This window comes from Balaenoptera acutorostrata, chromosome 6 (genome assembly GCF_949987535.1).
Source record: "Balaenoptera acutorostrata chromosome 6, mBalAcu1.1, whole genome shotgun sequence".
Taxonomy (NCBI): Eukaryota; Metazoa; Chordata; class Mammalia; order Artiodactyla; family Balaenopteridae; genus Balaenoptera; species Balaenoptera acutorostrata.
In genome coordinates this window covers 37,752,528-37,778,986 of record NC_080069.1, presented here as the reverse complement: position 1 = coordinate 37,778,986, position 26,459 = coordinate 37,752,528, and the positions used below count along the sequence as shown (strand labels likewise).

The following is a 26,459-nucleotide window of genomic DNA, read 5'->3' as shown; positions in this document are numbered from 1 at the left end:
TAGGTCTTCAAAGTAGGATTTTCAAAGCTCTCTCTCTTTATGAGACTCAAAAAGTATGCTGGGTATCAAATTCCTTTTTAAATTCAACCTTCTGGTAAGTATAAATGAACCTAATCCAAGAGATTGAATTTCCCTAAAAACACAACACATTCAGAAAAATATCCACAAGAAGTTTCTTTTGTTGAATTCTAAAATTCTCTCCAAAAAGGAAAAAAAAAAAAAAAAACTCCATAGAAAACATCATTCAATAGAGCAAATTAGGAATGTATTGATGTGTCAGTGTCTAGAGGACATTCTATTAGCACAGGTATCTCATATTCCTGGTAAATTCAGTTAAGAATTTTACTAATTAAATCACAGATTTGCCTTGACTAAGAATGCTCTTAACTACTAACCAAATTAATCACCATTTTATCCTTGCTGCTACTGCCAGCTGGGGTGCCAGCATGGACTCCCTTCAGTGGACTTTGCTCTGCACCAGGAAATCTGTCCACGTTGTTTTTAAAAAACGAAAATCCTTAATGAAGAAACAGTCATGAATTCGGAAATGAACCTGCCCCGCAAAATGGCCCAATCTGGTACAAACGGAGCCTCAGCTATAAAGAGAGGATCTGCTAATATCTTCCAGCAGGCTCTCCTGATGGTGGTTAGCAGAGCTTAGACACTTTTCTGAACTGCTGTCTTCTCTTGTCCAAAACTGAGAACATGAAAAGCACAAATAATTCTGAGAAAAAAGTCTGAAGAGACCAGTATAATTAAATAATGGATAGAGTGCAAAAATATGTAAATAAAGGGGAAAAATGGCAGAGAGGAATACATACTAAGCAATCTAAGGCTGATTAAAGATGATTATTTTTTCATGAACTACACCTGCTATTTTGGAAACAAGACCTGGAAGCAGGAAATCATTTCTTTATTTTGAATATTATCTAATTTTTAGCATTTTACTAGGTAACACTGCATTTTAGTTTTTAAAAGTTTAATTATAAAACTTATGACGTATACAAAAACATAGAGAATTATTAAACATCAACTGTATACCCACTGCCCCGATCTTACAATGCTAACATTTTATTAATATTTATATTTGATGTTTTAAGAAATAAAATATTTCATTTACAGTTAGAACACCTTTCTTCTCATCCTATTTCCTCTTCCAGGAGTTAGCACTCCCCTAAAATGGTGCAGATCACTTCTGAATAGTTTTAACACTTTTACTTTATATGTAAGTATTGTTTTGAGTGTTTTGAAATTTTATGTAAGTAATGACATATTACAGGTATCTTTTTGCAACTTCACTGCTAGTCTGTTCCATGGGTCTACATGTCTGGCTTTATGCCAGTAAGCAAATTGTTTTGATGAATGTAGTTTTGAAATCATGCAGTATGAAGGCTCTAGTTTTGTTTTTCTTTTCAAGATTGTTTTAGTTATTTGGAGTCCTTTGAGATGCTATATGAATTTTAGGATGTTTTTCTATTTCTGCGAAAGAAGAATGCCATTTGGATTTTGACAGAATTGCATCACACCTATAGACTGATTGGGTTGTATGGATATTTTAACAATATGGAGTCTTCTAATACATGAACACAGGATGCCTTACCATTTATTTGTGTCATATTTAATTTCTTTCATTAATGTTTTGTAGTTTGCAGTGTGCAAGTCTTTTACCTCCTTAAGTTTATTCCTAAACATTTTTTCTTTTTGATGCTACTGTAAATGGGATTGTTTTTTAAATTCCCTTTTTGGATTGCTCATTGTTAGTGTATAGAAACAAAACTGATTTTTTTTTAAATTAATTAATTAATTAATTTATTTTGGGCTGTGTTGGGTCTTTGTTTCTGTGAGAGGACTTTCTCTAGTTGCAGCAAGCGGGGGCCACTCTTCATCGCGGTGCATGGGCCTCTCACTACCGCGGCCTCTCTTGTTGCGGAGCACAGGCTCCAGACGCACAGGCTCAGAAGCTGTGGCTCACGGGCCTAGTTGCTCCGCAGCATGTGGGATCTTCCCAGACCAGGGCTCGAACCCATGTCCCCTGCATTGGCAGGCAGATTCTCAACCACTGCGTCACCAGGGAAGCCCAAAACTGATTTTTGAGTGTTGATTCTGTGTCCTGTAACTTTGCTGAATTCATTTTTTAGCTCTAACCGTTTTCTTGTGGAGTCTTTAGGGTTTTCTGCATATAAGATCATGTCATCTATGAACATAGATCATTTTACTTTTTCCTTTTATACTTGAATGGCTTTTATTTCTTTGTCTTGCCTAATTGCTCTGGCCTTCAGTACTATGTTGAAAACAAGTGGTGAGACAGGGTATCTTTGCTTCCTGGTTTTCAAAAAACAGCTTTCAATCTTTCACCAGTGAGTCTGATGTTAGCTGTGGGCCCTTTACATATGGTCTTTATTATGGTTGAGGTAGTTCCCTTGTTCCTAGTCTGTTGAATGTTCTTATCATGAAAGGGTATTGAATTTTATCAAATAATTTTTCTATATCAATGGAAATTATTGTGTGGCTTTGTCCATCATTCTGTTAATATGGTGTATCACATTGATTAATTTTTGTATGTTGAACCATCCTTGCATGCTAGGAATAAATCCCACTTGGCCATGCTGCATCAGTTTTTAATGTGTTGTTGAGTTTCTTTTGCTAGTATTTTGTTGAGGATTTTTGCATCAATATTCATCAGGGATATTGGTCTTGGTTTTCTTTTCTTGTGGTATATTTGTATGATTTTGATATCAGGGCTGGCTCCATAAAATGAATATTGAAGTATTCCCTTCTCTAACTTTTTGAAAGAGTTTTGGGAAGGACTGGTATTAATTCTTCTTTAAATGTTTAGTAGAATTCTCCAGTGAAGTTATCTGGTCCTAGACTTGTCTTTGTTGAGAGGTTTTTGATTACTGATTCTATCTCCTTACTAGTTATAGATCTGTTCAGATTTTTAAGTTTATAATTCAGTATTAATAGGTTGTATGTTTATAAAAATTTACCCATTTCTTCTAGGTTATTCAATTCATTGGTGTAAAAAAGTTCATAGTCTCTTTTATGATTCTTACTATTTTCATGGCATCAGTTGCAATGTCTCCTCTTTCATTTCTGGTATTTATTGCTTGAATATTCTATTTTTGTTAGTCTAGCTAAGGGTTTGTCAATTTTGTTGATCTTTTAAAAAAACCAACCCTAGTTTCTTTGATTTTTTTCTATTGTTTTTCTATTCTCTATTTAGTTTATTTCTGTTGTAATCTTTTTTTTTTCCATTCATGCTGTATCTTTGGGTTTAGCCTGTTCTTCTAGCTCCCTGAGTTATAAAATTATGTTGTTGATTTGAGATATCTCTTCTTTTTTATTTTTATTTTATTTTATTATTTTTTTAATATTTATTTATTTATTTGCTGTATCAGGTCTTAGTTGCGGTGCGCGGGCTCTAGAGTACCCAGGCTCATTAGCTGAGGCATGGGCTTAGTTGTCCCGTAGCATGTGGGTTCTCAGTTCCCTGACCGGGGATCGAACCGGCATCCCCTGCATTGCAAGACCGATTCTTAACCACTGGACTACCAGGGAAGTCCCCTCTTCTTTTTTAATGAAGGCGTTTACCACTAGATACTTCCCTCTTAATAATGCTTTTCCTGCATCCTATAATTTTTGGTATATTGCGTTTTTGTTTCCATTTGTCTCAAGATATTTTCTAATTTCCCTTGTGATTTCTTATTTGACCCATTAATTTTTCAATAGCATACTGTTTAATTTGCACATATTTGTGAATTTCCCAGTTTTCCTCCTGTTACTGATTTTTAGTTTCATACCATCATGATTAGAAAAGGTATTTGGTATGATTTCAATCTTGAATTTGTTAGGACTTGTTCTGTGGCCTAACATGATCTATCCTGGAGAATTTCTGTGTGTGCTTGAGAATAATGTACATTCTGCTATTATAGAGTGTTCTACATATAACTATAAGGTCCAGTTCATTTATGATGTTTTTCAAATCCTCTGTTTCCTTATTGACCTTTGGTGTGGTTGATCTATACATTATTGAAACTGGGGTATTGAAATCTCCTATTATTATTGTCCTGCTTTCTATTTCTCCCTTCAATCAATGTTTGCTTCATATATTTTGGTGCTCTGCTGTTAGGTACATATATAATTGTTATATCTTCCTAGAGAACTGATCCTCTTTATCATTATATACTGTCCTTCTTTGTCTCTTGGAACAGTTGTTGACTTAAGTTATACTTTGTCTAATATAAGTATGGTCACCCCTGCTCTCTTGTGGTTACCATTTGCATGGAATATCTTTTTCACTTTCAGCTTATATATATCCTTACATCTAAAATGAGTCTCCTGTAGACAGCATATAGTTGGCCCTGTTTTTTATCCATTTAGTAACTCTATGTTTTTTGATCGGAGCGTTTGATCCATTTACATTTAAAGTAATTACTAACAGAGAAGGACTTACTATTGCCATTTCATTGTTTTCTGTATGTCTTGCAGTTGTTCTGTCCCTCTTTTCCTTACTTGCTGCCTTCCTTTGTTTTGTTGAAAAAAAAATTTTTTTTTGGTGGGGATATGCTTTGATTCCCTTCTCATTTTCCTTTGTGCAACTTCTATAGGTATTTTCTTTGTTGTTACCATGGGGATTACATTAAATATCTTATGGTTAAAGCAATCTATTTTATTTTTAAAATTTTTTTAACTTTTTCTTAAATTGAGATGTAGCTGATGTACAATATTATATAAATTACAGCTGTACACAATTTTTAAAGGTTATGCTCCATTTATAGTTATTATAAAATATTGGTTATATTCCCTGTGTTGTACAATACATCCTTGTAGCTTATTTATTTTATATATAATAGTTTGTACCTCTCTGTCTTGACTCTCCACCTTCCCTCTCCTCACTGGTAACTACTAGTTTGTTCTCTATATCTGGGGAGTCTGTTTCCTTTTTGTTATAGTCACTAGTTTGTCTGATTTTTTAGATTCCACTTATAAGTGATATCATACAGTATTTGTCTTTCTCTGTCTGACTTATTTCACTTGGCACAATGCCCTCCAGGTCCATTCATGTTGCAAATGGCAACATTTTGTTTTTTGTGGCTGAGTAATATTCCATTGTATACATATATACCATCTATTTTAAACTGATAACTTCAGTTGCAGAAAAAAACGTTACTGCTTTATATCTCCTCCCTCTGCTTTATGTTTTTGATGTCATAAGTTACACCTTTTTAATATTTTGTATCCATTAACATAGTTTTACAGTTACCGTTATTTTTTCTGATTTTATATTTTAAGTTTTATAAAAGAAATAAAAGTAATTTATGCACCACCGTTACATGGTTTTGTATTTGTTTACATATCTACTTTTTACCAGAGAATTTTGTATCTTGGGATGCTCCTGTGTTGCTGTCTAGAGTCCTTTTGTTTCAACTTGGAAAACTCCCTTTAACAATTCTTACAGCAAGTCTAGTGGTGATGAACTCCCTCAGCTTTTGTTCATCTGGGAAGGTCTTAATTTCTCCTTCCTGCCACAGACAGTTGGCAGAATATTATCATCTTGGTTGGCAGGTTTTTACTTTTAGCACTTTGAATATATCATCCCACTCCCTTCTGGCCTTAATGTTTCTGCTGAGTAATCCACTTATAATCTTATGGGAGCTTCCTTGAATGTGATGAGTTGTTTTTTCTTGCTGTTGTCAACATTCTCTGTCTTTGACTTTTTTTTCCCCCTCCAACCTCTTGTCTTTGACTTTTGACAGTTTGATTATAACATGTCTCAGAATGGGCCTTTTCGGCTCATCCTAGTCAAAGTTCTTTAAGCTTCTTTAATTTGGATGTCCAATTCCTTCCTCAGATTTGATAAGCTCTTTGCCCTTTTCTTTCTCTCTTCTTCTTCTAGGACTCCCACAATGCATATAATTGGTCCACTTGATGGTGTCCCATGAGTTCTTAGGCTTAATTTACTTTTCTTTATTCTTTTTTCTTTACATTCCCCTAATTTAATAATTTCAAATAACATGTCTTCAAGTTAACTGCTTGATCAAGTCTACTGTTGAACTCTTCCAGTGAATTTTTCAATTCAATCATTGTATTCTTCAGCTCCAGAATATCCATTTGGTTGTTTCTCAATAATTTCTATCTCTTTGTTGATAGTCCCATTTTGTTCATGCATGATTTTTCTGATTTTGTTTAGTTGTTTATCTGTATTCTACTGCAGTGCATTGAGCTTCTTTAGAATGATTATTTTGAGTTCTTTGCCAGGTAATTCATAGACCTCCATTTCTTTAGGGTAGGTTTGTAGAGATTATTTTTATTCCTTTGATTGGGCCACGTTTTCCTGTTTCTTTGTGTGCCTTATTATTTCTTTCTGTTTTGTGAATTTGAAGAAACAGTCACCTCTCCCAGCCTTTACAGACTGGCTTTGTACAGAAGACTTTCACAATCAACCTGGCTAGAGAACCTGTGGGTCCTTCAAACATTTTCTGGGGATGCATCTTCTCTGGGCCTAGGCACATAATTTCCCAGTTAGAGCTTTGCCAGTTTCTTTTTCAGGAGTTTATAATCTCTTCCTCCCTCTAGTGTTTATCTGTGGTACCACAGGTTCTCTGATGCTGCAACAAGCCACTAAGCTCTTTTGTTCTCTCCAGCCCCCCAGGCATCCAAAGTATGCTGGTTCTGTTACTGCCTCAAGTCAGGGGAGACAGAAACTAATCACTAGGGTAGCCCCTTTAAAAGTTGTAACATTGTATGCACATTCCACTCTTCTCCCCACCCCCACCCCAAAAGAGAAGCTGTGAGTTGGGTACTTTGTCCTAATCATGCTGACCTGAGCCAACCTGTCTGTGGCACTGCCAGTTCTCTGTTGCTGCAAAGAGCAGCTGAGCTCTCTTTAACTCTCCATGGTCTCCAGCAATTGAAAGTATGCCGATTCCCTGTCAGTGGTCAGAGTCAGGAAGGACAGATAGCAGTCCCTCAGGTAGCCCCCCAAAAGTTAGAACACTGGACACATTCCAGTCTTTCCCTCCCAAGGGGGATACTTCAAGCTGGACTTTTCCTCCCAATCCTCCCAAGCCAGGCCAGCTTAGGGGAGGGGCTACTGTGGTTGATATGAAATGGCTTTCTTACCCGTTTCGATATGGCTATGCTTGACTTTGAGTTTGCCAGGGGTATTGTGACTTTGTAATTGATTTCTGAAGTCTCATAAAGTCTCTTTGGGTCATACACTATTTTTAAGTTAGTGTCTCTGTGGAGGAACAGGACTAGGGCTTCCTATTCTATCTTGCTGACATCACTCCTAAAGAATTTTTTAAATGTTTATTATTTATTCAGTTTTCCTCTTTTGGTAATGACCTGCTTATATAGCTTGTCCATTTCCATACTGGAGTGTTTGCCTCTTTATGAGTGATTTGCAGGAGGCATTTCTATAGTTTGCATACTAGTCCTTCGTCTGTTTTACAAGTTGCAAATATCTTCTACGTCTGGCTGCTCTTTTCTATTTGTTAACAGCTTTTTGTTTTTGTTTTTATTTATTCTTAACTGAATTTTAAGAAATCAACTTTACCTACATTGGGAGTTTGGTGTGGGGTGTATGTACACATTGCATCTTATTGATTTTTGAAGTCCCCTTCAGTAATTTTTAACTCTATTATTTAAAAGATCCATTATTCAACATTCACTTCAAGGCTAAATCAAAGTCTTTACCTGACGTGTAAATGATGGTAAGTGCTTTCCATGCACCCTACGGGCTCTTCTTATTACTTTTTAAGGTATACTTTATATACCACAAAATGCACCTATTTGAAATGTACAATTCAAAGATTTTTAACAAATTACTGACTTGGACAACCATCATCATCAGCATCATCCACTTTCAGGACATTTCCATCACTTCAAGATCTTTTGTGCTCATCTGCAGGAAATCCCTGTATCTACCTCTAGTCCCAGGCAACAACTAATCTACTTTCTGTTTCTATAGTATGATTTGTCTATTCTGGACATTCTATAAGCATGTAATCATACAATATGTGGTCTTTCATGACTGGCTTCTTTCACTAAGCATTATGTTTTTGAAGTTCACACATATTATAGCATGAATCAGGAGACTGTTCCTTTTTTCCTGAGGAATAGTATTCTATTGTATGGACATACTATATTTTGTTTATCCATTCATGAGTTGATGGATATTTGGGTTGCTTCCATTTTTTGTCTACTATGAATAATGCCACTTTGAACATTCATATACAAGCATTTGTGTGCTTATTAGCCATTTGTATATATATTTTTGGTGACATGTATTCCAATCTTTTGCCTATTTCATAACAGGGTTATTTGTCTTATTACTGGGATCTTTGTATATTCTGGGTATGAGCCCTTTATCAGATGTATGATTTGAAAATACTTTCTCACAGTCTATGACCTGTCTTTTCATTTTTTAAAAAGTGGTAAAAGATAATTTTTTATTTGTTTATGCATTCACTTGCAGATGGTCCTTTGGATTGTTTCTGGTTTTGAACTATTACAAATAAAGCAGCTATGAATATATAGAAATATTTGTGAATACTTATATTTTCATTTGTCATGACAATACTCAAGAGTGGAATTGGTGGGCTCAGTGGTAAGTGTATGTTTAACTTTATAGTAAACCGCCACACTGTTTACCAAAGTAGTCACCCCACTTCACATTCTTAAAAACAGTGTCTGAGAAATCCAGTAGTTCCATATCCTTTCCAACACATAATGTGAGTGTTTTAAATTTTAGTCATTTGAGGGAGTGTATAGTGGTATCACATTTGGTTTTTTTTTTCTTGTTTAATTTTTTTTTTATTGTGGTAAAACACACATAATAGTTATCATTTTAACCATTTATAAGTGGTAACCATTCCATGGTATTAAATACATTCACCTTCTGTCACCACAGTCTATACCCAAAGTTTTAATCATCTCCAACATTAACTATGTACCTATGAAACAATAATTCCATTCCCTCAAGCCCCTGATAACCTCTATTCTGTTTCCTACCTCTATGACTTTGCTTATTCTAGGTACCTTATATAAGTGGAATCATAGAATATTTGTCCTTCTGTGGCTGGCTTATTTCACAAAGCATGATGTTTCCAAGGTCCATCCACGTTCTTGCATATGTAAAAATTGTTTTCCTTTTTATGACTGAATAGTATTCTTTTATATTTATATACCACATTTTGTTTATCTGTTCACCTGTTGATGGGCACTTGGTTGTTTCCACCTTTTGGCTATTGTGAACAATGCTGCTATGAACATTGGTTTACAGGTATCTGTTCAAATCCCTGTTTTCAATTTTTTGGAATATATACCAAAGAGTGGAATTGCTAGGACTTATGGAAATTCTATGCTTAACTTTTTGAGGAACTGCCAAACTGTTTTCCACTAGGGCTGCACCATTTTACATTCTCATCAGCAATGTATAAGGGTTTTACTTTCTCTACATCCTTGCCAACATTTGTCATTTTCCATTTTGTTTGTTCGGTTTTTAAATTATAGCCATCCTACTAGGTATGTTGTGGTATATACCACTGTGATTTTAATTTGCATTTCCATAATTGGTAATTTTAAACATTTTTTAATGTGCTTATTGGATAGTTGTACATCTTTGGAGGAGTGTCTAGTCAAGTCTCTTACCCATTTTTGAACTGAGTTTTTTCTTGTTGTTGAGGTTTAGGAGTTCTTTATATAGTCTGGATATTAGTCCCTTATCCAATATATCATTCCCAAACGTTTTCACTCACTTAGTAGGTGTTGTCTTAATATTAATGAAATCCAATTTATCTACTTTTGCTTTGTTTCTTCTGCTTTTGGTGTCATATTCCAAAAATCCCTGCCAAATCTAATGTCATGAAGATTTTCTCCAGTGTTTTCATATAAGAGTTTCATAGTTTATTTTAAGGTGCTAAATGCAAAGGATTCCTAAAGGCTGAGGGCAAAGACCATTTCTGATAGAGCTTTAATTGCCAATAGCTTTACCAAAAAAAAAGCCACAAATTTCTTTGGCCCCCAGATTCTCTTAATGAGTTGTTAAAAATGAAATGCTCACCAATAAAAACAACTTTGAATTCCTTCATATAGTGAAGAAACATTTTGTAATATGATTAACTGACTTTTAATTTGTCTGAATCTGTTTGATTTGTTTAGTCTAGATTTTGGAATATTATGTTTCTTAAAACAGGTTATTTGTGTACATCAAGTATCTATTGCCTTGTAAATATTCTGATCGTGTATGTGTGTGTCTGAACGCTACACACTCACACTGAGCTGCACACTTCTTCCTTTTGTGTTCCATACTGCATATGTGGGGCTTTTTACTCAATGGGTGCCCAAGAGTCATTGCATGATCTACTTACTGACCTGAGAATTGAGAGAACAGTAATTAAAAAAAGAAAATTTGTAAAACTTACCAATTTGCCATGTATCCCCTGAAAATAATCTCTCCACATAGAATACAACCATAACTATGAACATGCATTTCCTAAGAATTATAAAATTTTCCTCTCATAACCAAACTGATACATTTTGAAACTTGAGAATGGAGACGTTTAGTTTAACACCTACCGCCTTTGAGTGTTAAATCCATTAAGATGATTCTCTCTGAGTTCAGACACTAATGATAAAACCATCTGTAAAACAAAATCAGTTGCAGGTTAACTCACGCTGCAAACAGGATTACATCAGTTCTATTTTTCTTGATGTGAGTGATATTTCCGTTGAGATTCCCTACTCTCTTCCCCCACCAATCCTTTCTTTGTCTTACTTTGTCAAAGCAGTGCCAAGTCACATTTACTAATAACTTGGATTTTATATTTAATGTCTGTTACTCCATATTCTGATGTAAGCAAATGAGTAATAGACAAGTCATTGATTTCCCCCAAATTAAAACCAAACCTGTTAAAAATAAAACCATGTTAGAGTTAGCTTACTTTTTTTTCTTTCTTAACTTAGTTCTTTATTCTTTTAAAATGCTATTCACATATAAAGCTTCCAAAAGACAGGAATAGTTAATAAACATTAAAAATCTCATAACATTTTTTAGAAGAGCTATCTATGTTAAGACCATAAGTTAAAATTTCTTGAATTTGGCTAAAATTTAAGGTAGACGAAATCACAGCTTTAATACTAAGATGTAAATATATAATACTATTTACAAGATTGTTATTTATTGAATATTTTGCTTTAACATAAAATTCCTATCAGCTTATTTTTAAATATGAAATTTGTCCAACAGTAAAAGGCTGTGTTTATATTGGTTAAGGAAATCTTTTCTCCCAAAAATCTTTGAGAGAATAAATGAGATGTATGTGTTAAGCGACAGAGAGGTTGGTTGATTTAGAATAACCTCTCCTGGTTTCCTTCTTCTTTCTCATAATCTCCCATCTCACATTTTTTCCTTACATGGCCATAAGTCCGCCCAAGGTAAGAAGAGATAAACATAGAAAAGTTAAACATCTCTCCTGGAGAAGTGAAATATTTCCGTTTACCTTTTTTGCAGATGGTACATTAAGCAATGAAAATTTCAATACTAATAAATTAAAAATACTCACATTTTTAAGTAAACCAGGATAGTAATCTGTGGGTGCATACCCAAGAACTTGAGTAAAAAGATCAACTTCTTTTATATCAGATCTGAATGTGGAAAGTATATGAGATAACAACCCCTAAAAAACATAAACAGAAAGAGAAAAAGGTCTTAAAAGTGAATGTAAGTCCCCATTATATATAATGCCTAGAATCTGGGTCATTTGTAAATGGGGTGGTCTCTGTGAAATGAATAATCTTAATTTGTCCAAATAACCCAGGTCACTTTGATTCAGATATAAAGAAGAAATAAGTTAGTGATAAAATTATTACATTAAGTAAATTTAAACAAATACTAACAGTGAAAAAAATGTATAACTAATGAACAGTGCTTTAACCATATTAAAAATGTGATCTTTACTGTTTTCAAACTCAGTAAAATATTTTTATCAGAGTAGAGATGATAATTTAATACATAACAAGGAACACACCACAAATCACAAAGGAAAGATTATGCAATAAATGGTGCTAGGAAAACTATTTGAAAAAAATTAGATTCTCACCTTACGTTATTTATCAAAATATACTTGAATTTACTGTAAATTAAAGAGATCAATGTAAAACTGAAATAAAATAATAAAGAAGAAGAAAATACAAGTACTTTTCACATATCTGAATGGGGAAGAACTTTGTAAACTGAAAATCAAGGGAGCAAATCACTGATCGTTCTAAATTAAAAAACAAAAAAACTCTTGTGTTTTCCAGCGAATAATATAAGCACAAAACTATGAAGAATATTAACAACAAATAATACAGACATATGTAATCAAATTAGTGTGCAAAATACCATATGACAAATACTAAGAGCATAAAAAAGGAGTATGAACAGATAATTCCTAAAACAAAACACAAATGCCCAAGAAACACATGGATAAATGTTCAGCCTCATACTCAAAAAGGCAAATTTAAATATCAACATAACATTTTCCACTAAATGAATTAAAGAGTTTTAAAGACATGAATACCTAATGCTAATCTGGGTTCTCTGAAACAGGTACTCTGTGTGAGCTTTTGGAAAAATACAAATGGGATCCACACATCACTGCTACTGTGAACTGCACGAAGGCACCTATAGAGTGTAAGCAAGTGTAACACAAACCATACCCACACCCAAGCTTGGACTGCCAGGGCTATGTCTGCCTAGATATTTGTAACATGAAGACACCTGATAGGTTGGTAGAGGCGTACTTTATAGAAAACAACTTGAGAATGTATATTAAAGATTTTAAAAGCATTCAGAACTTTTAACATACATTTAAGGAAATAAATCCAAACATCATGATGGGGATTATGCTCAAAGATGTTCACTACAGTGTTATTTCTCATAGTAAAAAATGTCTAACAGCAGGGAATGATTAATTTATAATACCCTCAATACCATGGCTCACTGTAAGCCATTAAAATGCTTATAAAGAATTTATGACAGCATTTTAAATGGTTATAATGTTAAATGAAGAAAGGAAGATGCAAAATTGTATATACAGAAATGATCTTATCAATATAAAAACAATCCAGACATGGGAATGAAAAAATAATGGAAGAAAATATCAGCAAATGTTAACAGTCTCTGGGATGGTGCTAGTACAGGTTTATATCTTTTTTCTTCTTTCTACTTCAGTACACTTTCCAGTTTCGTATATTTGTTTGTACTACTTTTTAATCAGGAAAAATATCTTTACTTTCTGAAAAGTGTTATTTGGAAATATTTTATGTTTTAACAACAGCTTTATTGAGATATAATTCTTATACCATAAAATTCACCCCTTTAAGTGTATAAAACCCAGTGGTTTTTTGTATACTCATTAGCCAGCCGACAGTCATTTTAATTCTTTTTTTAAAGTCTTGTACTGCATTTTGTGAGTACACATTACAAGATAAAATGAATTTGTATAAATGTGTGTGAGTTCATACACAAATACTTAAGGCAGTCAAATCTAGGGAAGAGGCTATGCATCACTTCAGTCACGGGTAGGCCCCACGAGGCTGGGGCAACAAACACACCAGTTAACACAAAAGGGCATATATCACTAATCCATCATGTCACTCTTTTCAAATCTATCATAAACGATTTCACATATTCAAAAGATCTAAAATGACAAATTTTGCCCACCATGTAACTTAATAAAGCATTAGAAACACCAAGGAAGACTTCTGTGCCACCTCTCCTTTTCCCCACCACAATTCTACAGCAGTCCTTCCCCCCGGGGAAAAATCTACCCCAATCTGGTGTGCACCCTTTCGTGTGGATCATGGTACTTTCTCCCTGTGAGCTCAGACTTGCCTCAGTATCCTCAAAACAGAACTCCAGGCAACACTACTAAGTAATAGAGATTGAAACCTGCTGTCCTTACATGAGATCCCATTTACTGTTTTCAAATTATAAGAGTTTATAGCAAGCTAACAAAGTAACTTTGAAATATTACTACTCAGTAGAAGATATTCATGATTTAAACAACAACAAAAAAAGGCCCAGCCACATGCATAATGTGATTCACAAAAAATGAAACAACTGGAGAGGGAGAAAAACAGAAAATTTACAGAGTTAAAGTGAACTTTTTAATAAGGTATAAGATAATGAAAAGGCTCCTTCTAGAGTGAAGAAAAGTCTGGATGGAAGCTACCTGCATGTATTGGCCTTTTTTTCCTTTCAGTTCAAAGCTGTCCTTTATAAATACAGAAAGCAAACAAGAGCTGACAATAGCCCCAGGAGAGTTCATCTCCCAGTTATTTTCAAACACTAAGTGCAATCTGGGTGAGATCAAGCAGTTGTGGTTAGGTTGGCAGAGCCAGGAGAAGTTAATTACAGCCAATGTACCATCCTTTGAGAGGCGGTGTTTACTGGTGGATTCTGCTTAGTTCACCACAGCAAGGAGCACACATGGTGCTCTCAGCAAGTGGGACCTGACTCCCTGTGTGGGGTGCAATGTAGGTGTTCTGGTGAAGGAAAGTCCAGGCTTGGCCAACCATATGCCGCATCCATGTGGAGGTGCCCACACCAGACCAGGCAGGGGGAGAGAGGAAGCCCAGTTTCCTTATTTGGAAACGAGGCAGCCAATGGTTCAGAGTCAGGAGCAGTCTGGGTTTTTCACAGAGGAGGTCAGTCTGATGTTAGATGGAGGGAGGGCAGCACTGGAACTGCTTAACTTTCTGCTACCAGACTTTTGGCATTCTATTCAACAAACATTTAAAGCACTTATATGCTGGGAGCTGTTCTATCAATATCAACTCATTTAATCCCCACAGCCTATGGGGTAAGTGCTACTATTAAATGTGTTATAGATGAGGAAACTGAGACACACTGAAAGTAAGTAACATGCCCAAGGCTGGTTACCTACTCTGTGGCCAAACCTTGTAGGGAATCTCCCTGTATGCATTCTCCATGAAGCAGCTAGAATAGGTTAACAATGCAAATCTGATTGGTATTCAGCTTAAGACTCCCAATAACTCTTATGGTGAAGCCCAAACTTCTCTCCAAAGGATGAACCTGGCCCCACTGGTTTTGCAGCCCTTGCCTAGGGCTGACTTTCCCTCACTAGCTTGTTTGGGGCCCTGAAGGCTCTTTGGTCCCCCAAGATTTTAGTATGTTCTAGTCCATTTACCTGGTTAAGTGTTGCTTCTTGAGGGAATTCTAACAATTATAACAACCAAAGTTTTTTGAGTGCTTACCATGTGTGAAGCACTGGGCTGCATTCTCTAAGTATGGCATATCACTTAAAGTCCCATAAATTCAGTTTTTAATACAATTCAATTAAGCAAAGTTTCAATTAAGCCACCTAGAAACCAGTGGCTGCCATCATAATTCACTTGATTGACTTTTAAAAATTAAAGCATGAAGTACTACAGACCCAGTTGAGACAGAAAGTAACACACTGTATGCACAATAGAAGAAAACCAGTTTCAAGCCAGTAACAGTTAAGGGTCAGCTAAGATTGTAGGTCTTAAGGAAAACCATGTAAAGGCTTTCCCTTGTAATCCAGTGCTGCCCAGAAGCACTCACATGCTGGGTGCTGGACCAAGGCATGGAGGCTGTCTCCCCAAAACTGCATGGGTTACTCCGGTAGCTGAGCCAATGAAAGTTAAAAAAAAAAATCTAGGACATTCAATAGATTCAGAAGGTGCAATCAGGGACTGTAAATAATTCCTGAGTAATGTTTAAAATAGCCATAAACAGTTTCCTTGATAGTATTCACAACACCTGCATTATACAAGCTGACTATAATGCTTAAGGTCTTGGAAAGACGAAAATAACTTAACTGGCAAACCTCTCTTGGCTTAAATTCCCAAAATGATATGGTTAGAAACTGATTTTTTAAAAAATCAAATGCTATAAAGATTAGTTCCCCACCCTACCTCTTGCTCTGTTTAAAAAAGAAAAAGAAAAACAACCCTATACCTTAATACTCAGTGTTGGCAAGGATGTGGTAAGGGGCACTCCATTGCTGTTGGATGCACAAATTTTTTTTTAAATAAATAAATTTATTTTTTATTTACTTATTTATTTTTGGCCGCGTTGGGTCTTCGTTGCTGCGTGTGGGTTTTCTCTAGTTGCGACGAGTGGGGGTTAACTCTTCCGTTGTGGTGTGCGGGCTTCTCATTGAGGTGGCTTCTCTTGCTGCGGAGCACAGGCTCTAGGGCACGTGGGCTTCAGCAGTTGTGGCACATGGGCTTAGTTGCTCCACGGCATGTGGGATCTTCCCAGACCAGGGCTTGAACCCGTGTCCCCTTCACCAGTAGGCGGATTCTTAACCACTGCGTCACCAGGGAAGTCCTGGGAGCACAAATTTGTAAAGCCTTCCTGGGAAGTCACTTGATAATATGTAACCAAAGCACTGAAATTCATATCCTTTTATCCAGTAATTTGATTTCCAAAAATATATCCTAAGGAAAGATTTAGGTTCATGAAAGTAATACTTATAACAGTGAAAAACTAGAAGCAACCAAAGCACCCAACAACATTGGATTGGTTGAATCCATCATGGTTTATCCAACAGCATGAATCACATTGTAAAAAAGACATTTAATGACATAGGAAAAGACAATGTAACATTAATTTGAAAATCAAGGTGTAAAAACTGTATATTCAATGTGATATTAATTTTGCATGCAAAAAAATACTAGGAAGAAACATGACAAACAGTTAACATATATTATTTCTGGGAGTGATTTAAAATTTCTTCTTTATACTACTTGTATTTCCAAAGTTCCTACAATTATCATCTTACTTTTTATCATAAAAAAATGTTTTGTAAAATGCAATTACGCGCTTTAACTTATGTGTTTTTTCTCATAATTCCCTAATACAAATTGCTATGAAGGGACACAAGAGTTTTATCCCTGGATGAAATAAGCATAAGTCCTAGAAACAACATACTGAGGCCTGGCTATGGTTGCATAACTTCAAAACAGACACCTTAAACTTTAGACCTCAAAATCTCTCTTTTAAAGTAAACTTAAAAATTGATAAGCACTTCTCATCGCTAAGAATAATTTTTCTTACTGCCACCTGGTGGCAAACATTCTAAAGAAAAAACCATTAAAGATTCTGTAGGCACTGGCCCTTGGACAAAAATTAATTCCTACAGTCACATGATAATTGACTCATTTTAAAATGCTGACAAAGCAATCTTGGAAATCTTCTACTCCAACCCCCTCATTTTACTTATGAGGAAGTGAGCTTCTAAATACATAAATCATTATCTACAAAAAGGTGTGCATGTATATGAATAGGCTCCGATTTGAAAGGCATAAAGAAAACATGCAAATGCAACACGCTGACTAGTGATCTAAAATCCTTCAAGCGTGGAAAGTGCAGGACCCAACACAGCTGTGCATAAAACATTTTAAGCCCAATTTTGATTCATGTATGAGTTTGAAGAACTCTGCTAATGTTTGAAAAGCCACTTAAAACTGCTTATACCATGAAAGTGAACTTTCGCGAAGAAACGTTTTAAATAAATCAGGGGAAAATCCATTTCCCTTGTTTTCAGGTGTTCTTTCTTGTCCTAGTCTCATTGTATCTGCTCCGTCTTGTAACAGGCAGCACATTCATAGGCGGGTTAGTAAAGCTGGAGCTATGAGGCTGTGGTTTGGCGCAGGGTATGGGTGTGGAAGAAGGGCTGTGGTTTATGCTCAGGCAAAGGGTTAGGAGAGCCAAATTGTGGTCAATACTCTTGAACTGAGACAGAGCACATATTTTATACTTCTCCAAACCATTTCTTCATCTGATCATTAAAGTCCTTTAGAATTTCCTCCACTTTGGTCTCTACTACATCTATCTCTTTACACATAATATAAATAAACTTTTGTAAACAAGGATCCCTTATTCATTCATTCATTCATCAACAAACATATATTAAGTATGATCTGCATTCAAGCCACTCTACTGGGGTTATTGTGATAAGAAGTCCCCTACAATCTTATGAAGGGAGATAGAGATGGAAATATCCATAATACAAGACAGAATGCACTAAGTGCTATAATGAAGGGGTAAGACAATCACTGTGGAAACAGAGGAAGTAATGATTAATTCTAACTGTAGGGTTTCAGAGTGCTCCCAGAGATGATGACTTCTGAGCTGATTCTGACAGCTAGGGAAGGAGAGAAAGAGAAAGGAGAAGGAGGTATAGGAAAGAGAGGGTATATGTAATGTTGGCTGCGCTAGACAGAGAAAAATGACTAGAAGGATTAGAGAAGGGCGGTGGAAAAGTGGCCATGGTGTGTGGGCAAAGACATGGGAAATGTTCCTGTAACCCCTACTACTCCAATCCTTCACTGGATTCCTAAGCATAGCCTCCCCTACAGGGCCTCAGCCTACCTGGTCAAACTTACTTCTCCCGAGGAGGGACCTTCAAGATGGTGGAGGAGTAAGACGTGGAGATCACCTTCCTCCCCACAAATACATCAATAATACCTCTACATGTGGAACAACTACTGAGCACCTACTGAATGCTGGCAGAAAACCTCAGACTTCCCAAAAAGCAAGAAATTCCCCACATATCTGGGTAGGGAAAAAGGAAAACAGAGACAAAAGAATAGGGATGGAAAAAAAAAAAAGAATAGGGACGGGACCTGCACCAGTGGGAGGGAGCTGTGAAGGAGGAAAAGTTTCCACACACTAGGAAGCCCCTTCACTGGCAGAGATGGGGAGTGGGTTGGGGGGAAGCTTTGGGGCCACGGAGGAGAGCGCAGCAACAGGGGTGCGGAGGGCAAAGCAGAGAGATTCTCGCACAGAGGATCGGTGCCGACCAGCACTCACCAGCCCGAGAGGCCTGTCTGCTCACCCGCCGGGACGGGTGGGGGCTGGGAGCTGAGGCTCAGGCTTTGGAGGTCAGACCTCAGGGAGAGGACTGGGGTTGGCTGCGTGAACACAGCTTGGAGGGGGCTAGTGTGACACAGCTAGCCAGGAGGGAGTCCGGGAAAAAGTCTGGAGCTGCCTAAGAGGCAAGAGACCATTGTTTTGTGGTGCGCGAGGAGAGGGGATTCAGAGCACCGCCTAAACAAGGTCCAGAGATGGGCGCGAGCCGCGGCTATCAGCACGGACACCAGAGACAGGCATGAGACACTAAGGCTGATGCTGCAGCCACCAAGAACCCTGTGTGCGAGCACAGGTCACTATCCACACCTCCTCTCCTGGGAGTCCGTGCAGCCCGCCACTGCCAGGGTCCCGTGATCCAGGGACAACTTCCCCAGAAGAACACATGGCGTGCCTCAGGCTGTTGCAACGTCAGGCTGGCCTCTGCCGCCACAGGCTCAGCCCGAATTCTGTACCCCTCCCTCCCCACAGCCTGAGTGAGCCAGAGGCCCCTAATCAGCTGCTACTTTAAGCCCCTCCTGCCTGGGCGGGAACAGACGCCCTCAGGCGACCTACACGCACAGGTGGGGCCCATCCAAAGCTGAACCCCAGGAGTTGTGCGAACAAAGAAGAGAAAGGGAAATCTCTCCCAGCAGCCTCAGGAGCAGCGGATTAAATTTCCACAATCAACTTGATGTACCCTGCATCTGTGGAATACCTGAAGAGACAATGAACCATCCCAAAATTAAGGTGGTTGACTTTGGGAGCAACTGCAGACTTGGGGTTTGCTTTCTGCATCTAATTTTGTTTCTGGTGTTATGTTTATTTTAGTTTAGTATTTAGAGCTTATTATCATTGGTAGATTTGTTTATTGATTCGGTTGCTCTCTTCCTTTTTTTATTATATACATATATATTTTCCTTTTTCTCTTTTTGTGAGTGTGTATCTGTATGTTTCTTTTTGTGATTTTGTCTGTATAGCAAAATCATTGCTTTTACCATTTGTCCTAGGGTTCTGTCTGTCGGTTTTTTATAATTTTTTTTAAAGTATACAGTGTGCTCTTCTTATGTACTTATTTTTCGCTGCACTGGGTCTTTGTTGCTGCGTGTGGGCCTTCTCCAGTTGCAGCGAGTGGGGGCTGCTCTTCGTTGCGGTGTGTGGGCTTCTCATTGCGGTGCGCGGGCTTCTCATTGTAGTAGCTTCCCTGGTTGCGGAGCACGGGCTCCAGGGGCAGGGGCTTCAGTAGCTGAGGCACACAGGCTCAGTATTTTTGGTTCATGGGCTCTAGAGCGCAGGCTCAGTAGTTGTGGAGCATGGGCCTAGCTGCTCCAAGGCATGTGGGATCTTCCCAGACCAGGGCTTGAACCCGTGTACCCTGGATTGGCAGGCAGATTCTTAACCACTGCGCCACCAAGAGAAGCCCAGCACTCTTTCATATGTTTGCAAATTTCTTTCCTATATGGCTTGAAAGAAGACAGCTGGACTCTTGTACTTACTGCTGCATTTAATTTGTTGCAATATTTTTTTTTGGTTGAACTATACGGAGAGTCTAGCCCCACATAGATATGTAGTTTTCAAAGGCAGGAGTATTATAATAGCTTCTTCACACAATTACACACATTCTTCTTTGATACTACACCAAAATTTATCAAGCACTGCTCACCCTTTTTCCTGCAAGCCTATCTAGGAACGCAGGTAAAGCTGCCTGCCATAGGTCTAGGGGGTGACGGGTGGTCTCTACCATGAGAAGGGCTGAAATTATCCACAATTTACTGGCCAAGCCTTACCCTGAAAGCTGAAAGTCCTCAAAGAAACTTTTACCTTTAGTCCTAGGGTTCTGTCTGTCCGATTTTTTCTGTTTTTTTTTTGTTTTTGTTTTTTGTATGGTTTTTAGCACTTGTTATCATTGGTGGATTTGTTTTTTGCTTTGGTTGTTCTTTCCTTTTTTTTTTATTACTTTCTTATTTTTTTATTTTTAATTTTAATAACTTTATTGTTTCCTTTCTTTCTTTCTTTCTTTTTCTCTCTTTTCTTCTGAGCCGAGTGGCTGACAGGGAATTGGTGCTCCGGCCGTGTGTCAGGCCTCAGCCTCTGAAGTGGGAGAGCCAAGTTCAGGACACTGGTCCACCAGAGACTTCTTGGCCCCATGTAATATCAAACGACGAAAGCTCTCACAGAGATCTCCATCTCAACACTAAGACCCAGCTCCACTCAACAACAAGCAAGCTACAGTGCTGGACACCCTATGCCAAACAACTAGCGAGACAGGAACACAACCCCACCCATTAGAAGAGAGGCTGCCTAAAATCATACTAAGTTCACAGACACCCCAAAACACTCCACTGGATGCGGTCCTGCCCACCAGAAAGACAAGATCCAGCCTCATCCACCAGAACACAGGCACCAGTCCCCTCCACCAGGAAGCCTACCCAACCCACTGAACCAAGCTTAGGCACTGGGGGCAGACACCAAAAACAATGGGAACTACCGACCTGCAGCCTGCGAAAAGGAGACCCCAAACACAGTTTAAGTCAAGCAAAATGAGAAGACAGAGAAACACACAGCAGATGAAGGAACAAGGTAAAAACCCACCAGACCAAACAAATGAAGAACAAATAGGCAGTCTACCTGAAAAAGAATTCAGAGTAATGATAGTAAAGATGATCAAAAATCTTGGAAATAGAACGGAGAAAATACAAGAAACATTTAACAAGGACCTAGAAGAACTAAAGAGCAAACAAACAATGATGAACAACAATAAATGAAATTAAAAATTCTCTATAAGTAATCAACAGCAGAATAACTGAGGCAGAAGAACGGATAAGTGACCTGGAAGATAAAATAGTGGAAATAACTACTGCAGAGCAGAATAAAGAAAAAAAAAATGAAAAGAATTGAGGACAGTCTCAGAGACCTCTGGGACAACATTAAACGCACCAACATTCCAATTATAGGGGTACCAGAAGAAGAAGAGACAACATTAAACGCACTGGGACAACATTAAACGCACCAACATTCGAATTATAGGGGTCCCAGAAGAAGAAGAGACAACATTAAACGCACCAACATTCCAATTATAGGGGTCCCAGAAGAAGAAGGGAAAAAGAAGTAGTCTGAGAAAATATTTGATGAAGAGATTATAGTTGAAAACTTCCCTAACATGAGAAAGGAAACAGTCAGTCAAGTCCAGGAACCACAGAGAGTCCCATACAGGATAAATCCAAGGATAAACACGCCAAGACACATATTAATCAAACTATCAAAAATTAAGTACAAAGGAAAAATATTAAAAGCATCAAGGGAAAAGCAACAAATAACATACAACAGAATCCCCATAAGGTTAACAGCTGATCTTTCAGCAAAAACTCTGCAAGCCAGAAGGGAGTGGCAGGACATATTTAAAGTGATGAAAGGGAAAAACCTACAACCAAGATTATTCTACCCAGCATGGATCTCCTTCAGATTTGACAGAGAAATTAAAACCTTTCCAGACAAGCAAAAGCTAAGAGAATTCAGCACCACCAAACCAGCTTTGCAACAAAAGCTAAAGGAACTTCTCTAGGCAGGAAACACAAGAGAAGGAAAAGACCTACAATAACAAACCCAAAACAATTAAGAAAATGGTAATAGGAACATACATAACAATAACTACCTTAAATGTAAATGGATTAAATGCTCCAACCAAAAGACATAGACTGGCTGAATGGATACAAAAACAAGACCCGTATATATGCTGTCTACAAGAGACCCACTTCACACCTACAGACACACACAGACTGAAAGTGAGGGGATGGAAAAAGATACTCCATGCAAATGGAAATCAAAAGAAAGCTGGTGTAGCAACTCTCATAACAGACAAAATAGACTTTAAAATAAAGGCTATTACAAGAGACAAAGAAGGACTACATAATGATCAAGGGATCAACCCAAGAAGAAGATATATAACAACTGTAAATATTTATGTACCCAACATAGGAGAACCTCAATACATAAGGCAAATGCTAACAGTCATAAAAGGGGAAATCGACAGTAACACAATAATAGTAGGGGACTTAAACAACCCATTTTCACCAATGGACAGCTCATCTAAAATGAAAATAAATAAGGAAACACAAGCTTTAAATGATACATTAAAAAAGATGGACTTAATTAATATTTATAGGACATTCCATCCAAAAACAACAGAATACACCTTCTTCTCAAGTGCTTATGGAACATTCTCCAGGATAGATCAAATCTTGGGTCACAAATCAAGCCTTGGTAAATTTAAGAAAACTGAACTCATATCAAGTATCTTTTCCGACCACAACGTTATGAGACTAGATATCAATCACAGGAAAATATCTGTAAAAAATATACACACATGGAGGCTAAACAATACACTACTAAATAACCAAGAGATCACTGAAGAAATCAAAGAGGACATCAAAAAATACCTAGCAACAAATGACAATGAAAACACGATGACCCAAAACCTATGGGATGCAGCAAAAGCAGTTCTAAGAGGGAAGTTTATAGAAATACAATCCCACCTCAAGAAACACGAAACATTTCCAATAGACAACCTAACCTTACACCTAAAGCAATTAGAGAAAGAAGAACAAAAAAACACCCAAAGTTAGCAGAAGAAAAGAAATCATAGAGATCAGATCAGAAATAAATGAAAAAGAAATGAAGGAAATGATACCAAAGATCAATAAAACTAAAAGCTGGCTCTTTGAGAATATAAACAAAATTGATAAACCATTAGCCAGACTCATCAAGAAAAAAAGGGAGAAGACTCAAATCAATAGAATTAGAAATGAAAAAGGAGAAGTAACAACTGACACTGCAGAAATACAAAGGATCATGAGAGATTACTACAAGCAACTATATGCCAATAAAATGGATAACCTGGAAAAAATGGACAAATTCTTAGAAAAGCACAACCTTCCAAGACTGAACCAGGAAGAAACAGAAAATATAAACAGACCAATCACAAGCACTGAAATTGAAACTGTGATTAAAAATCTTCCAACAAACAGAAGTCCAGGACCAGATGGCTTCACAGGCAAATTCTATCAAACATTTAGAGAAGAGCTAACACCCATCCTTCTCAAACTCTTCCAAAATACAGCAGAGGGAGGAACACTCCTAAACTCATTCTACGAGGCCACCATCACCCTGATACCAAAAGCAGACAAAGATGTCACAAAAAAAGAAAACTACAGGCCAATATCACTGATGAAGATAGATGCAAAAATCCTCAACAAAATACTAGCAAACAGAATCCAAGAGCACATTAAAGGGATCATACACCATGATCAAGTGGGGTTTATCCCAGGAATGCAAGGATTCTTCAATATACGCAAATCAATCAATGTGATACACCACATTAACAAATTGAAGGAGAAAAACCATATGATCATCTCAACAGATGCAGAAAAAGCTTTCAGCAAAATTCAACACCCATTTATGATAAAAACCACCCAGAAAGTAGGCATAGAAGGAACTTTCCTCAACATAATAAAGACCATATGTGACAAACACACAGCCAGCATTGTTCTGAATGGTGAAAAACTGAAACCATTTCCACTAAGATCAGGAACAAGACAAGGTTGCCCACTCTCACCACTATTATCCAACATAGTTTTAGAAGTTTTAGCCACAGAAATCAGAGAAGAAAAAGAAATAAAAGGAACCCAAATCGGAAAAGGAGAAGTAAAACTGTCACTGTTTGCAGATGACATAATACTATACATAGATAATCCTAAGGATGCCACCGAAAAAGTACTAGAGCTAATCAATGAATTTGGTAAAGTAGCAGGATACAAAATTAATGCACAGAAATCTCTTGCATTCCTATACACTAATGATGAAAAATCTGAAAGAGAAATTAAGCAAACGACTGCAACATAAAGAATAAAATACCTAGGAATAAACCTACCTAAGGAGACAAAAGACCTGTATGCAGAAAACTATAAGACACTGATGAAAGAAATTAAAGATGATACAAAAAGAGGGAGAGATATACCATATTCTTGGATTGGAAGAATCAACATTCTGAAAATGACTATACTACCCAAAGCAATCTACAGATTCAATGCAATCCCTATCAAACTACCAATGGCATTTTCACAGAACTAGAACAAAAAATTTCACAATTTGGATGGAAACACAAAAGGCCCTGAATAGCCAAAGCAATCTTGAGAAAGAAAAACGGAGTTGGAGGAATCAGGCTCCCTGACTTCAGACTATACTACAAAGCTACAGTAATCAAGACAGTATGGTACAGTCACAAAAACAGAAATATAGATCAATGGAACAGGACAGAAAGCCCAGAGATAAACCCTCACACATATGGTCACCTTATCTTTGATAAAGGAGGCAAGAATATACAATGGAGAAAAGACAGCCTCTTCAATAAGTGGTGCTGGAAAACTGGACAGCTACATGTAAAAGAATGAAATTAGAACACTCCCTAACACCATACACAAAAATAAACTCAAATTGGATTAAAGACCTAAATGTAAGGCCAGACACTTTAAAACTGTTAGAGAAAAACATAGGCAGAACACTCTATGACATAAATCACAGCAAGATCCTTTTTGACCCGCCTCCGAGAGAAATCGAAATAAAAACAAAAACAAACAAATGGGACCTAATGAAACTTAAAAGCTTTTGCACAGCAAAGGAAACGTATAAACAAGACGAAAAGACAACCCTCAGAATGGGAGGAAATATTTGCAAACGAAGCAACTGACAAAGGATTAATCTCCAAAATATATAAACAGCTCATTCAGCTCAATATCAAAAAAACAAACAACCCAATCCAAAAATGGGCAGAAGCCCTAAATAGACATTTCTCCAAAGAAGATATACAGATGGCCAACAAACACATGAAAGGATGCTCAACATCACTAATCATTAGAGAAATGCAAATCAAAACTACAATGAGGTATCACCTCACACTGGTCAGAATGGCCATCATCAAAAAATCTACAAACAATAAATGCTGGAGAGAGTGTGGAGAAAAGGGAACCCTCTTGCACTGTTGGATGGGAATGTAAATTGATACAGCCACTATGGAGAACAGTATGGAGGTTCCTTAAAAAACTAAAAATAGAACTACCATATGACCCAGCAATCCCACTACTGGGCATATACCCTGAGAACACCATAATTCAAAGAGACATGTACCACAATGTTCACAGCAGCACTATTTGCAATAGCCAGGACATGGAAGGAACCTAAGTGTCCATCGACAGATGAAGACATAAAGAAGATGTGGCACATATATACAATGGAATATTACTCAGCCATAAAAAGAAACGAAATTGAGTAATTTGCAGTGAGGTGGATGGGCCTAGAGACTGTCATACAGAGTGAAGTAAGTCAGAAAGAGAAAAACAAATACTGTATGCTAACACATATATATGGAATCTAAAAAACAAAAAAAAAGGTTCTGAAGAACCTAGGGGCAGGACAGGAATAAAGACGAAGATGTAGAGAATGGACTTGAGGACACAGAGAGAGGGAAGGGTAAGCTGGGACGAAGTGAGAGAGTGGCATGGACATATATACACTA

General features: G+C 37.2%; 1 protein-coding gene across 8 annotated transcripts in view; it reads right to left on the bottom strand.

The window, feature by feature from the left end:
- Window positions 1-26,459, bottom strand: part of FANCC (FA complementation group C) — a 268,384-nt gene that overhangs the window by 63,517 nt on the left and 178,408 nt on the right. For all 8 annotated transcript variants that reach the window (XR_009008706.1, XM_057548936.1, XM_057548933.1 and 5 more), the window contains 2 exons: window positions 11,568-11,681; window positions 10,582-10,646 (listed from right to left, as the gene is read on the bottom strand). Coding sequence is in view for 7 of the 8 variants with exons in the window: in XM_057548936.1 (XP_057404919.1) it covers window positions 10,582-10,646; window positions 11,568-11,681 (179 nt within the window). In the remaining variant the exon portion in view is untranslated. The remainder of the gene's footprint in view (window positions 1-10,581; window positions 10,647-11,567; window positions 11,682-26,459) is intronic.